This window comes from Macaca fascicularis, chromosome 12, assembly GCF_037993035.2.
Source record: "Macaca fascicularis isolate 582-1 chromosome 12, T2T-MFA8v1.1".
NCBI lineage: Eukaryota > Metazoa > Chordata > Mammalia > Primates > Cercopithecidae > Macaca > Macaca fascicularis.
The window spans coordinates 51,996,739-52,012,876 of record NC_088386.1 but is presented as its reverse complement, the minus strand read 5'-3'; the positions used below and the strand labels follow the sequence as shown (position 1 = coordinate 52,012,876).

At 37.0% G+C, this 16,138-nt stretch overlaps 1 protein-coding gene across 17 annotated transcripts in view; it reads right to left on the bottom strand.

Moving 5' to 3' along the window:
- Window positions 1-16,138, bottom strand: part of GPD2 (glycerol-3-phosphate dehydrogenase 2) — a 168,126-nt gene that overhangs the window by 58,869 nt on the left and 93,119 nt on the right. For all 17 annotated transcript variants that reach the window (XM_045367095.3, XM_045367096.3, XM_074009135.1 and 14 more), the window contains 3 exons: window positions 13,755-13,879; window positions 12,333-12,430; window positions 11,147-11,310 (listed from right to left, as the gene is read on the bottom strand). In XM_045367095.3, coding sequence (XP_045223030.1) covers window positions 11,147-11,310; window positions 12,333-12,430; window positions 13,755-13,879 — 387 coding nt within the window. The remainder of the gene's footprint in view (window positions 1-11,146; window positions 11,311-12,332; window positions 12,431-13,754; window positions 13,880-16,138) is intronic.

The window sequence follows — 16,138 nt, the reverse complement described above, 5'->3', positions numbered from 1 at the left end:
CCCATCCATCCTCAGAACTAAGAGAAATAACCAATCATTGTTTTAAGCCACTGAGTTTAGGTGTTGCTTCTTATGCAGCAACAGATTAATGAGACAAATCTACCAATTTATATCAAAGGGAAACTGTTACATAAAACCAGGAGGAAACAAAACAAAAAGGGACTGCAAGCCTATCAGTCAAAAAAGAATAAATCCACATTGGGGGCTCCAAAAGTTGGGGGGGTGGGAAAAGGGTGAGAGTTTAAAAACTACCTATTGAGTATAATGTTCGCTATTTGGGTGATGGGTTCACTAGAAGCCCAAACGTCACCATTAAGCAATAATATATCCATGTAATAAACCTACACATGTACCCCTGAATCTAAAATATAGTAACAACAATAAAAAAGAATGAATCAACTTATATGTAAGATTTTCTCTCTTTTTATGAGTTGGTTTTTTAAATCAGGAGCCTAATAAAGTTATGAGATTATAAGGGACATGTGAACATAACCAGATATTTGATATTAAGAAATTATTGTTGACTGGGTATAGTGGCTCATGCCTGGAATCCCAGCACTTTGGAAGACCAAGGTGGGAGAATCACTTGAGCCCAGGAATTCAAGACTAGCCTGGGCAACAGAGCAAGATCCCTTATCTATAAAATATCTATCTAGCTAGCTAGCTAGCTATCTTAAAAAGAAATTATTGTTAAACAATTTAGTTGTGGCTGTGTTTAAAAGAGCGTTCTCAACTCTAAAGATACAGACTAAATATCCATGGATAAAATGTTTGTTATGGTGGGGAGTGGGGGAAAGGGGAAATGACAGTATAGACTGGCCATGAGTTTATAAGTGTTTGGTCATGAGTTTATAAATGGTTTATAAGTGTCTTTAAGTTTCATAAAACTGAAAGTCAATTTTATTATTCTCATTACTTTTGCATATATTTGAGTTTTCCATAATAAAACTGGATAGCATTTGTTGAACTATTTGGCTACTTTTTAAAAGTGTATAACAAACTTAAAAATCAATGGTAGCTGACATACTGTAGGATTCCAACTACATGACATTCTGGGAAAGGCACAACTCTGGAGACAGTAAAAAGATCATTGGTTGCCAGGGGTTAGGAGAGGGAGAAGGATGACTAGGCAGAGCACAGAGGATTTTTAGGCCAGCGAAACTATTCAGTATGATACGGCAGTGGTGGATACATATCATTATATATTTATTAGAGCTCACAGAATATACACCAAGAGTGAAACTTCATGTAGACTATGGACTCTGGGTGATAATGATGTGTCACTGTAGGTTCACTGATTGTAACAAACACTTCACTGTGGTGAGGGATGTTGATAGTGGGAGAGTCTAAACATGTGTGGGAGCGGGGGGATAGAGGAAGTCTCTGTACCTTTCTCTCAATTTTGTTGTGAACCTAAAATTTCTCTAAAAAAGTAAAGTCTTTAAAAAGAAAAATCAGTAATAGCTGAAAGAAGCCATGATGCCATAATCTTCATTTTGTAAAGTCCTTTCTTTAGCTAAAAAATAAAATTATCTTCACATCACCATGTATCTAAAATATCAATGTAGAGTTTTAGCTATGATTCCTCTTCTTTCCTGTAAAATAGAGATCATAATATCCTATCCCAATATACATACAAAGCTGGTTTAAAGATAATTTCTGAAAAAAAAAAAAAAGTTTAAAAAACCACATTCTGCTACACAAATGTAAAACTTTGCTGATAGTAGGGACCAGGCATTTGGCAAAATATATTGCATATATGCATAATGCCTGGCAAATACTAAAGGTTCCATAAATATTTTTTGGATGAATGAGTAAATCAAGAGAAGAGTGAACAAAGATTTTATTACAATAGCTTGCCTTTGATCCTGCATCTTTTTTAAATGGGTCAACTGAACCACAGAGTGGGAGAGGTAAATAGCTTACTATGAACCCACTAGAACCATCTGTTCAAACAACTTACATACATCCTACTACTGGAGAATTTTTAGCACTGTTTTTAAGCTTTTATATACAGAGTACAAATATTGATGACTACTATCTTGGCTTGCTATACCTGATCATATCTACTTTGGTAGATTTTAATTTTAAAAAAGCAAATTATAAGAGACTGAAAGCCTAGTATTTAATACATGCTGGACAAGTGAGCAATAAACAGTCGCAAAGTTTCCTGGGGGCTATTTTGCTCTGTCTCATCATCAGGAAGCTAAAACATATGCTGGATGTTAGCCTGGGTGGACACAGTGTGTCCTATTTATTCAAGGTTTCCTTTGAAGCCACAATTTATAAGTTTTGTTTCTTAGGGGTACATGTCAAACTTCATTTAGCATTAGTTGGTATCCAGATACACTGAATAGCAAAAAGGCAGCATTTGGGGGCAAAAAAAAAATATGCCTGCTATATGAGCAATGATGTCAGTTTCATTTATGTAACTCACGGAAAACAAGAGGAGAAATACAACAGGAAATCTGACAGTAGGAAATCAAGATTAAAACTATTCATTTAATTTAGAAGTGTAAAATTGCATATGAACAAGGAAAAATATTAAAAGCAAATATGTTTTAAATCAATGTCTAAGAGGAAGGAATGTTTAGAGGAAGTTCTATTAAAATGTTATGATTTTTAATTCTTAAACTTCAAAGATTATACTTACCTGGAGCACATCCATATGTGCAATATTTTTCCCTTTTATCCTAAGAATGTTTGGCAAATTTTTCTATAAGAATCTTCAAATTTTAAACATACAAGGGGATGCTTGTGGAACTGATGCTTCACCTTGGAATATTTTCACAAAATATGATGATGGACTATAGCACATATAGCACATATAGAAATTTGATGGACTATAGCACATCCATGAAATTGACCCCCCACTAAACAAACAATATGGGAGTAATGTTTTGTACTTATAAATTATTTTGCATTTATTATAATAGTTCATTTAAATATCAAAACAGCCTGTGAATTAGGTGTCATAAGCCTAAATTTATAGATGTGGTAATGCAGAGTTCAAAGCGCAGTTAAGTTTGTAAACCTAAGTCATCTTCTTCCATATTGCTGATTGATTTAAAGACCCTACAATACTTTGGAAAGTAGCTTTCTAGTATGATTGCAATGCTTACAATTACAAAACAATTTATCATGCCATTTCAACATTATTTTTCTAAGATTCATCTGTGTTGCTTAGTTTACAGTGCATGCACTTTCAATGCTGTGTTTTACTCTATTATGTGAACAGACCATACATTATATATTCATTTTCCTCTTGATGGATATTTGCATTACTTTCCTTTTTGAAATTACACCCAGTGCTTCTATGAACTTTTTGTACATATATCCTGGTAGATACATGCAACAGTTCGCCTAAGGCATATACCTACTGATAAAATTACTAGATCACAAGGTACCCCCAACTTTTCTAGGCATGTCCAACTGCTCTACAAAATTTATATCAACTTATGTAACTATCATACAATACTTTCACAAAGTTTAAAAATAAAACCGAACAGCCGGGTGCGATAGCTCACGCCTGCAATCCCAGCACTTTGGGAGGCCGAGGCAGGAGGACTGCCTGAGCTCAGGTATTCGAAACCACCCTGGGCAACATGGTGAAACCCCACCTCTACTAAAATACAAAAAAATTAGCTGGGCATGGTGGCACATGCCTGTAATCCCAGCTACCCGGGAGGCCCAGGTGGGAGAATGGCTTGAGCCTGGGAGGCAGAGGTTGCAATAAGCCAAGATTGTGCCACTGGACTCCAGCTTGAGCGACAGAGTGAGACTCCCTCTCAAAATAATAAATAAATAAAAATAAAAATAATAAAAATAATTTTAAAAATAAATAAAACTGAACAATACATTACTTTAGAAATACATGTACATATGATAAGATTATTAAAAAGAAAGACCAGGAACCCTAATAATACAATTCAGCATAGCAGTTATTTCTAGGGCAGACGAGGAAATGAAATGGTGAATAGTCACAGTTGGCTTCAATGTTTTGGTAATATCCTAGTGATACGGACAGGAGGCAGGGAAATACTGTGTAGGAGAGGGCAGTTCCCAAGCAATGGCCCCATCCACAGGCCTGGGCCCATGGCCCTAAATGAGAACTTCACATCCCTGTTTTCCCACTTGAATGCTGTTTTTTCCAAAAACCACTCTGACCCACAACACCCCCCTCCTGTACCTATAAAAACCCCAAATTCCACTGGCAGAGGAGTGGAGTTGCATGGCAGAGAATGAGAGAAAAGAAGAGGCAGCTGGAAGGTTGGAAATGGGGGAGGTTATCTTCCCACTCCATCCCCTTTCCAGTTTCCCATCCCACTGAGGGCCACCTCCACCACTCAGTAAAACCGCTGCATTCACCATCCTCGAAGTCTATATGACCTGATACTTCCCAGATGCTGGACAAGAACCTGGGTACCAAGAGGGCAAGGTGTAAAAGGCTGTCACCCTGACTCTCCACTGAGCTACTTAACACTTAGACATCTTGGATGGCAACTGCTAAAAGAGCATTAATCATAACACACCCCTAGATGCTGCCATGGGGCGAGAGCCCAAAGGCACTCACCCTGGCCCAGGCACCTGTTTGCCTGTGTGCTCCCCCTCCCACAAGGGGTTTGAGCACCCAGCCAGGTAATCGAGCCACACCCCTGTCACAAGTCCTATGAAGGGTCCAGGCAACTCTGCTATCTCACTAGGTTTTAAGTACAGTTGTGGATCCCACAATCTTAATGACTAAACTTACAACTTACATATGCGCTACATGTATTCGTTTATGTGTATCAATATTTACATAATTTTAAAACCTTGGTTGTACAATAATAAGGATACAAAAAGGGTTAGGAGCCCTGGAAATTGTTGGCAAATACAACTTTACATTATAAAATAAATGTATTAAGATGAAAAATTTTTTTAAATACACATATTTAATGCATCATGCCAATACTTCCTCTTATTCAACAGTTCTTTGTTTTTATGTTTTCAGCCACCTCAATTAAATTTCATAGAAATTAAACACTGGGAGATGAAGAAAGGGATTTGGTTATGTTTACTCTTCCAAAGCAATCTGTCCTTTCACTAAATACATCTATCTTGAAAACATTTAAATAGCCAATTATCAAAGAAATAAAATAATGACAAATTACTAGTGGGCCCCCCCAAAAAAATTAAATTGAGTATTCCAAAAGTAATATATCTCCAATATGTATATTTATAAATTACATAATTTACATACTATGGTTTTGTATATGAGTATATATCTCCAATATGTGTATTTATAAATTACATAATGTACACACTATGGTTTTTATATATTACAGACATTTGAACCATTTCAAATTTATAGGGAATTTAACTTTAAAAACATATCTAAGTAGAAGTTATAATGTGTTCTTCCCATACCCTAGTGGAAGGCTGTGTGCACCTCATGAGGCTCACACCCTTCACTTTGGAGATTACCACTCCAATTCACAAGAATTGCATTAAGCAGCAAGTAGCCCAAACTTGCTTAAAGGACTTGCTATTAATATTCTGTTTGTAAATCCACATTGTTCAGTTATCTATTCCATCTCTTTCTATTATTCTGAAGAAATTAATATCTGTCTGATTTAAAGTAGATAACACCCAATTCCTTCAACAACTCTGTTTACAAATAGTGTAAATGAGGATTAAAGGCACCATCTTAAGGTTTTACTTATGTTCCAGGAACTCAACGAAAAAACAAACAAAAGACCAAAAAAAATCACTTTTGTGATACTGGTAATTGATTTTTTTAGCTTTCCAAGTAGATAAAATCAACACCTTAAAAGACTTGTCTTTAACCCGGGCTTTCTTTTATTAAAGTGTACAATTGCAGGCGCATGCCTAGAGGAGTAATAGCTGGCTCCTAACAAAAGAGCCTGGATTCCACAATATGCCTTTTGCCAGAGGCATCGTTCCCCAAAGCATACAGCTAACTGCATCTCCTGCTGTACCTGTAACAATTTAATTGTATAAGTCAGCCTAGTCAAGCATCTCCAGCTCGTGACTGGGAGACATGAAATTCATTGTCATTATTGTCCCTGTCATTTTGGATCATTATATCCGGCTGCAGAATTTTCCTCACTTCAGTGCATTTTTACCTCCAGGAGCCAGGGATTATAGCTGAGGTTGGGGTGGGGGCAGGACCGTGAACTACATTTACCTCAGGGGAGCCAGAGATTAAATTGGCTTTGCTCTCTCACGAGCTGAATTCATCTATTTGTATGCTGTGAGTTTTAGGTTGGAATAAAAATGAATATTCTAGTGAAACCTGGGCTTTAATTCCCCCTTTGAAACATGGATGTAACCAACTTTTATTTACATTAGGAAAAGGCAATATAATTTCTTATAGTTGCTCTTTTCATATGTGCATAAGGAATGCTTAGAAGCATCATCGGATATGAAACGACAGACATCTCTGTCAATGTCTTGACTCTCAGAAAGGAGGAATTTAAAGCTGTAATTTTGTTCTTCAGTTTTATTTTACAATGGCTTAATGGAGGTATTTAATGGTTTTTAATATTTAATGATTTTTAATTATAGCTCATTTTCTGTGTACTAGATTGGATGACTGGAGTCTAACTAGAATAGCCACAAAGATCCACTATGGGAACAAATAGAGGGGAAAAAAAATAAGTCCCTGAGAAAACTGGCTACCCCTAACAGCTGGTTCACATCATCTCACAGCCTGTCAAGTCACCCAAGCATACCATGCCCTAAACACTTTCTTCTAACTTGAGAAAGTTGGCCTGGTCACCATCCTCTCTACTTGGTAACTCCCTTATCAGCAGTAACGGCCAGCTATGGGTTTCTACTAGGCAAGTTCGAAAATACTAGGACATGTCTCAGTCAGAAAACCAGTGAGTTGACTATATGATTACTCTAATAGACTATAAGAAGGAAATACAACTGCAGGAAAAACTGGTATGTCATTTACTATCCCAACTTTCATTTCATACGGATTTCACTGAGAAGTTTGAGATTCTGTCTGCATTTAAAAAGATGACAGTTATTCCTCCATACACGTGAATTTGTTTTTCAGTGGTTAACAATGAAATATGGCACAGATCATAATTACGCCACGTACAGAATAGTAACTATAATTACTACATCAAAATGTATGAAGGGCCAGACGAAGTGGCTCATGCCTGTAATCCCAACACTTTGGGAGGCCAAGGTGGGAGGATCACTTGAGGCCAGGAGTTCAAGACCAGACTGTCTCTGCAAAAAATGAAAATTAAAAAATATATATAAAATGTTGGAGGGAAAAGTGCATGGAACTTATTACCTCTATGAACTTTTGTGGGAGAACAAACTCTGCCTTCATCATATGCAGTGGCCATCAAAATTTAATTAGGATGAACTGGGTTTATGAGAAATTAAATTTTTTATCTTTGTATATTTTGTACTTCAGAGGAAACACCTTACAGCCCTAACATCTCTGCACTGAAGATACCTTACAGATCTTCTCAGTGCCTGGTCCACATTAATAGAAACGTTTACTAGTTTGTCCCACTATATTTTCACACCATTATATTTCACTTTTCATTGGTGCTGAAGTAAGTATATAAGGTATTACTAATAAGAGTTTTTAGTTAGCAAAACTTCTTGCAGCATTAAAAGTTCATTTGATTATCTGGTCACAGTGGCTCACGTCTATAATTTCAACACTTTGGGAGGCCAAGGCGGGAGAATCCCTTGAGCTCAGGAGTTCAAGACTAGCCTAGGAAATGTAGCGAGACCTTGTCTCTATCAAAAGTAAAAAACAACTAGCCAGGCATAGTGGCACATGCTAACTATAATCCCAGTTACTTGGGAGACTGAGGCAGGAGGATTGCTTGAGCCCTGGAGATTAGAGGCTGCAGGAAGCTATGATCAGGCTACGGCACGCCAGCCTGGGTGACAGGGCAAGACTCTGTCTCAAAAAACTTAATTAAAATTAAAAGTTCATTTGATTACTTATGCCACTTTTTCATCAGATTCAAAATTCTCCCTTGGTGGGAGTTACAAAAATTATTTCTGTTTGCTTTAAAATGGCTAATTTTAATTGAATTTTATTGAATTTCACCTCAATACATTATTTTTAAAGTAAATTCAACATTATTTCAAGAAGCCTGAATGCAACTTGAAATCACTTCGGTGGCTGTTGTTATATTCTCATCATGGTGATTTATCAAGAAGAGTATGTATTTTCCTTGTTAAGAAAAGCTTATCTTATAAACTACAATGTTTAGACTTGGGTTTGCAATGATAAAACTTCACATTGAAATATTTTTCTCTCTGAAATACTTTAGTAGCAGGATGATACTGTAATAACGTTTTTCCAGTCAAAGGGAAAAAAGGCATTCATTCCTTTTGTTCAGCATGGATTTACTCATTTAATTCTTTTTTTTTTTTTTGAGACGGAGTCTCGCTCTGTCGCCCAGGCTGGAGTGCAGTGGCCAGATCTCAGCTCACTGCAAGCTCCGCCTCCCGAGTTCCCGCCATTCTCCTGCCTCAGCCTCCCGAGTAGCTGGGACCACAGGCGCCGCCACCTCGCCCGGCTAATTTTTTGTGTTTTTAGTAGAGACGGGGTTTCGCCGTGTTAGCCAGGATGGTCTCGATCTCCTGACCTTGTGATCCGCCCGTCTCGGCCTCCCAAAGTGCTGGGATTACAGGCTTGAGCCACCGCGCCCGGCCTCATTTAATTCTTTTACCTACATGCTCCTCGTCATCTTATTTCCATGTCAATATTCAATTTGATCATCATACCATATTAGGTAAAACAAGAGTTGCCCCACATGTAAACATGTTGTAAAACCACAGAACTACACTGTTGCACATGCTTGTTTTGCCTCACCTCAAGTATAATATAGTTAGGCCTGTACCATTTTAGAACAAAGTAAAAAGACAAATTATTTATATCAAATGAGTAGAATATAATTATTTTTATTCCTTTGGCTCAAGACTTAATGATTTTATAACCGATTTCCAAAGAGCAATTTGAAAATATTTTAAATACTTTTTAAATTTTTCAGAAATTTTTGCTAAGCTCATAATTGCAATCTATAACAGGCTATAAAGATCAATTCTAGATTAAAAGATTCTTTTTCCTCATGATTCTAAGAGAATAATGTTTCTTCTGCCTTGTGTGACAAAGATTTCCCTTGGCTTCTTCATGTAGAATCAATAAGAATTTACAATTCACAACAATACCAAACCAATGTAAAACAGGATGTCACAAATTCAGACATGACATTCGCTAATATTTCTTTTCTTCTTTTTTTTTTGAAATAGGGTCTCATGCTGTCACCCAGGCTGGAGTGTAATGGCGGAATCTCAGCTCACTCTGGCCACCTCAGTCCCCCAAGTAGCTGGGACTATAAGTGCATGCCACCACACCTGGCTAATTTTTTGTATTTTTAGTAGAGATGAGGTTTCACCATGTTGGTCTCAAACTGGGCTCAAGTGATCTGGCTGCCTTGGCGTCCTAAAGTGCTAAGATTACAGGCATGAGCCAACATGCCCAGCCCACTAATATTTATTTTTACAAGATTCAGATATTGACAAGCTTATAAATAAAATTTGTTAGTACCCAATAGATCACAAAGCATAGAAAATGAGTAAGTATGTGAGAGGGTTTGTGCGGGAGGGATTAGTAATAAGATGGAAAGGCCACAAACATTTCCATGTCAGGATGGGCAGGATGCTATTTACAGAATGCCTTCTTACTCCTCCTGGACCAAAAACCTCTTTACTATAATCACCCAATAAACTACAATGGGTTAACATTAAGGGTCTGATGCAGAGAAAGCAAATTCACAGTTAAGGTTGTCCTTTAACATGTAGACTCAATCAAGGGCACCAAAAAAATAGTTAAGTGGCCCCCCTGTGGTGTTCAGATGCTGGGAAGCACTGCAAACTGTGAATTTTCTAGCTTTTAATGTTTGCCTAAGACCCTTAACATTTTTCTAATATTGTTGTCCCTAGGACATTTTCTTGAGTTTGGTTCACATATACTTTTTGCATTTATATATGAAAGCCTGACAGCTGAATTGGTTCAGAAATGTAACACTGGAAAGAAGAAAAAAACACAGGGATAGCCTTTGGGACATCCCATAGTATTCAGTATAAATATCAAAATATCCAGAAAAAAATAAAACAACAACAACAAATTCTTCTTACTAGGAGTTTAGATATCTAATACTAAACAGAAAAGATAATATAATGGGTGTTGGGGGCTCACTGAGATATAGAATCGAAGCTGTCCTCTGCATCACAAAATTTTTAGGACTTTTTGAACATGTATAATTATCTGTGTTCAGTTATTTCCTTATAAATGGACACCCTTGGACTATATTCCAATCTCACACACTTTAAAACTACTAGTAAAATTTTACAAATGGCTTTGCCTGTTTTGTTTTATATTGTTTTGTGGTCTATCTGGAGATATATTAAGTGCTCCTTCAAATAAAATGTACAAAATTATTGCACACATGCAAAAAAAAAAAAAAAGAATGAACATTGAACACATGGCAAATGGCCACTAGGTAATGTCACTATTAGAAAACATCTAACAACAATAAAATAAGCAATAAAAACTGAGAGCACAGTTTCACAGATGCAATGTTCATCTACCTTCATCATATAAATTATACATTCAAGAACTGTGTCCTGTGCAAAATACAAACATGTCAATTTCAGCCCACAGGGCATTTTTCCCCCTAGGTTTATAACCCCTTGAAAATAGAGGTTTCATCTAGAAAACCTAACATATCCTCAGCTGCTTTCAACATTATAATATATTCATAAGGCAAATATTCACTAGCAAACACATAACAAATTACATGGCATGAGGGTGGGGACCAAATTCATAATGATGAGAAATGGACCAAACCAACCATGAGACACAAAGTAGAAATCAAAGAAGAAAACAAATATGTAAAATAAACAATATTAAAGGTAAAACATTATGGTTAGTTTTTCAGCCACTGTTAGAGAAAATGGTTAATATGTGCATGCAAGTGCGTTTGTGTGTTGTGTAAGATTAGTATTTAAAGATGCAAAACTATCTCCTTAAGAATATACTATAAGGGTCATGAGTGAGAGAAAAGTATCTGTGAGGAAAAAAAATATCACATACCGTCATAGTAGACAATTGCTCCTACCAGTTTGTCCTTCTGGAGCATTGGGAAATGTTCAAGGGCTCTTGATTTGCTGAGGACATAACTGCTTTTCAGGCAATTGCTTCCTGCAACCAAATCATACAGCTTGATTCCTACCCAGTAGTAAGGTAACTGCCACCACCTACAGCATAAATAGAGGGGAAAGTTCTTTAGAAACAGAGTATAGCATTATAGAACATTACCTTACAGTACAAGACACCTTTCATTTAAGAAAAACAAAGCATACCTAGAAGTGGACTGCAAAAGAAACAGACTTATGCAACTGTTTTTGACACCAATCTAGCTGAAGTCTGTAAGTAAAATAAATCAATGAGATTTTTAAATGAATCTTCTCTGAGGCAGTTGTTCTCAACCTGGCTGAGTATTAGAATTCTCTGGGGAACATTAAAAATAAATACTGATGCCTAAACCTCATACATCCAGAAATTGATTTAACTAGACTAGGGTGGGGGCCTGGATGATGACAATGTGCACCCAGGATTAAGAAACACTGGTTCAGGAAGTCCTAAGCGATCTATGAGGAAGGATGAACAAAGTTATAAAAAATCTGTTTCCAGCCCCCTACAACACTAATGTGGTTAACAGAGTTACATAATCTACTTTTTCATACTACCTGAATTCCAATGTAAGGCAACTTCATGGATAGCTCTAACAACATTAGGAAAATTAAGTTTTATAATTTATAATCTGACCCTTCCTAACCAAATTTCAGCCTTGGTTAACTCAGACACGTAACATGACTCAAAATGGCTTGGGTTACAAGTGGGTATATGGTATGTTTACATTTTACAACAGGATACTTTAGCGGAGCCATTTACAGTCTGCACATGATCCTTTTATGTTCCTTAATGCAAATGCAGTTGCTCATCTATATACTCTCAGAAACTGGAGGAAGAAACTACTAATTACAAGTACAGAACACGACCTCCTTTGCCTTTAAAATCTAGAGATAGGCCAGTAGAGAGCAATTTAAGAAAAGCCATACTTTTAAATACAACAAAGGAAAATACTTGAAAAGGATTAAAGATTAGGACCAATTAAAACCAAATTATGAAATATGCATTGAGGGATTATTTCCATTAAAACTGTTGTTCTACTGACCGCAGAGAAGCAAATGCATACACGTGATATCAAAAGGCTTACTTGTAAACTGGAAGCATTATAGGCAATGGAGCTGATAAATGGGGAGCAATTTCTAGCAGGTTGGCACGCTCATGAAGGGCTTCTTTTACCATCCTATACTGAAAGGCAAAACAGAGAAAATTAGTTTGGCAGTAACAGATCATAATATTTTCAAATGGCAAATAGACACCCTGCCAACTGATTGATACACAGAAACCTCTACCTCTGAGTGAGGATAGCTGCCTCCTAATCAAATTTCTAATAATACATCATGCTGTCAACCTCAAAGATTTTTTAGAAACCTTAACTGTATTTGCATAGGAGAAAAACATGCTGTCAGAGTTCGCAGGTGTAAGATATTTTCCTGACTTGAGTTACAAGATTATTGTAGCCATTTATCTTGCATCCTCTGGATTGTCTCCCTTTCTCAGTTCCCCATATTATTTTTTCTGTGTAGGAGATAACAGATTGTTCAAGTTCATGCTAAAAGTTTCTGTCTTGCCTTCACGAAACCAAGCAATGATGCTACTTAACAGTTGCACAGTATTTTACAGATTATAAAAAGGCTTTGTCTTAACTGCTGTAGTCCTCATTATGCCTCTCTAAAAAGCCAGCAATGCTATTATAACACTAATTTTACAAATAAGATAACAGACTCATAGATTTTGAGTAAATAAGCCTGACCACATCACAAGTTAGCTGATTCTAAATCCTATGCTGTTTTCATTGCATCCATCATGATGCGAAGAGAATATAAGAAAAGGGGACAGATTCAAAACTGACTTATCAAGAAAAAAAACGAGACAGATTCAAAACTTGACAATGTCAAGCCAGTGCTGCTGTGTTTTTCACGTACAAAAAGAGATAGGAAGTTCAGCTGATTTTTTTTACCCCTCTGGGAAATGTCATCTTCCACACTGCCTTGGCAGTTTTCAAATGGTGGCAGGCTGGACACAATAAAGTGTGACATAAGAAAAGCATGACTCAGATCATCTTTTCCTTCAGAATATGTCAGTGACAATATGAGCGTATGACTGCAGTTGTAGTTAAGAGGATCGATTTCGCACTCCCCCTGCATTACAACATAGCTCCCCTGAAAGTGCTTGCAAAGTAGCAATTTGGTAGCCACTGGCAAAAATCCAATCACAATTGTTTAAAAGGCAACACATCCAAAAGTGATTTTGTAAATCTGCTACTTCAACATGCCTGTGAAGAAAAAGCCCCTGATTACCCATAAACATAATACTACAGGAAAGAACTGACACACCTCTCCTGAAAGATATTCCAGCAGAATATACTAAATAGGTATTTCCAACAGGAAGAAATGCTAAAAGCCGTTAAAAAAAAAAAAAAAGAAAAAAGAAAAAAGAAAAAAACCTGATTTAATTGGGTAGAAAAAAGCATTGTTGCAATTTTTGTTTAACAACCAGCATACACAATTACCTGCTCAATATCCAACTTCATGATGGCCTTCTGAAGATATCTCACACCACCATGGATCAATTTAGTGCTTCTGCTGCTGGTCCCTGATGAGAAATCATCTCTTTCTACAAGCGCTGTTTTTAGTCCTGTGTAACCAGAAAACCAAATTAACTTCTTAAATTACACAATTTGTATGTAATTCATTAAAGGCACTTCTCCAGGGTAGAGACAATCACAAGAAAAATTACTCCGAACATGGGTAAATTTGTATTCAAAGTGCAGTACACTGTCTATATTATAATGAAGAGATTTTAGGCTCTTCCTGGGGGAAAAGTCAAGCCAGAACTAGAAGCATATTAAGCTGTGAATGAATCACAACTAGAAAATATTACAGTGCAATTTCATGGCAGTAACATACTCCGGTGCACTTAGAAGGTTAAAAGAGAGACCGGCACCCAACTCTACCCATGTAGAGTTAACTGAATGCTGTTGCAAAGCCTTCTAATCGTTCATCTCTCACTACAAGAGTCCAGACCTGTCGCAGCCCCTCATCTCTGATCTACTCTAATGCACGCATCATGAATAAATCTAGACAAGACTTCCTTCTATGTGTTGACTTCTGTTGAGAAATGTGTCTGGAGTGGTATTATGGTAGATATACAATGGGGAAAGAGATCCAAGATATCGAAACAAAGAAAGAACAAAAGAAAAGAATGAAAAAACGAAAGAAAGAAAAGAATAGGTTCTGATATTGAGGTGTTTATAGTCTAATTTAAAACCTTTGAACATGACAATATTTTAGAATTACAAAGAAATACAAGCCAGTAAAAATGAACACAGTGCAGAATAACCATGAGTAAAAAATATATTCTTGCCAGGTGTGGTGGCTCATGCCTGTAATCCCAGCACTTTGAGAGGCTGAGGCAGGCAGATCACTTGAGGTCAGGAGTTCAAGACCAACCTGGCCAACATGGTAAAAACCCTGTCTCTACTAAAAATACAAAAAATTAGCTGGGCATGGTGGCTTGTGCTTGCAATCCCAGCTACTCGGGAGGCTAAGGCAGGAGAATCACTTGAACCCAGGAGGCAGAGGTTACAGTGAGCCAAGATAGTGCCACTGCACTCCAGCGTGGGTGACAGGGTGAGACGCCATCTCAGAAAAAAAAAAGAAAAGAAAAGAAGAAAAAGAACATATTCTTGATAAGGAAAGGCTGAGCAAAGGTAGCTCAGTTGTAGCAGTTGCCCATTCCCCCTTTACTTGAGGGCTGTTATAGATCTCTTAGGGGTAAGTAATTCTGTTTTGCTGCAGAGACACCGTGCCTTTTCAGGAGTGGAGATGACCATCAGCACTACAAGTGTCACACAGGAGTTGAGAGATGAAAGTCAGTAACCCAAAAGACCCAAAGTATACATCGACACCAAGCCATGAGGAATTTTCATGGCCTGGAAGACTCTTGGAGGATGAGAGAATGTCATAGAATCCAATTACAATGAGAATACGTAACTAGAGCAGTTTGGACTCACAAAGTTCATTTAGGAGAACCTGCACATGTATTCAATTCAAAGCCACTTATTACATTTAATACCAAAGGGTCATTTTTATAACTTTTAACAGTTTAAATATCGTACCCAAATGTCATCATAAAATCAGGGCAATTCCCTTGACTCAAAAGGACAAAATATTTAGAAGGTATGGAGAGAAAAGTAGAGAACTTTGATTCAAGGGCAAAAACTGTTAATGCCTTAACTACCTAGAAAAATAACAAAAAAATTACAGGTATCACAGCCCCAGGTCACTCCTTTTAAGTATATATGCCAGAGAAAGAGCTGTAAAATTCTCAACTATTAAAACCCTAGCAATGCCTAGCAAATTTAGTACTGAATATGCTAAAAACACAGAAAAATATTAGTACATATTTTTAAGAATATTGAGAGCCAAAATCCTGATATTAGAAGTTAATTAGGCATGGACTAGGCTGTCAGGTAGCTCCCTGCTCAAAGAAAAGCAAGTAAACAAAGTGCAGCAGTTTAATAGAGGCCAAGTTTGAAAATCCAGAAGATTCTCATCATACTCCAGGTTAGAAGGTAAATTCAGGATATAAACCCAGAAAAATGAAATTTGCAAATCTCTTAAGAATGCACTATCTCAGTGAGCTATATCACCTTTTCTTAGTAAGTCCAACACAGAGTTCTTCTTCTAGCACTAAAATAGACCATTTTTTCTTCAGCTGAAGATCAGACGAGGGAGTTGACTTTCAAATGATATTTAAGAGCCAGATTATTTAAAATATACCTCTCTTTAAACCCTGGAATCACTGTCATGGCATCAAGATGCCCACACCATGCGAGGCAGGGAAGCAAGGTTGAGAGAGGACAAGCAGCCTCCCCCACGGCCCACAGCTTCC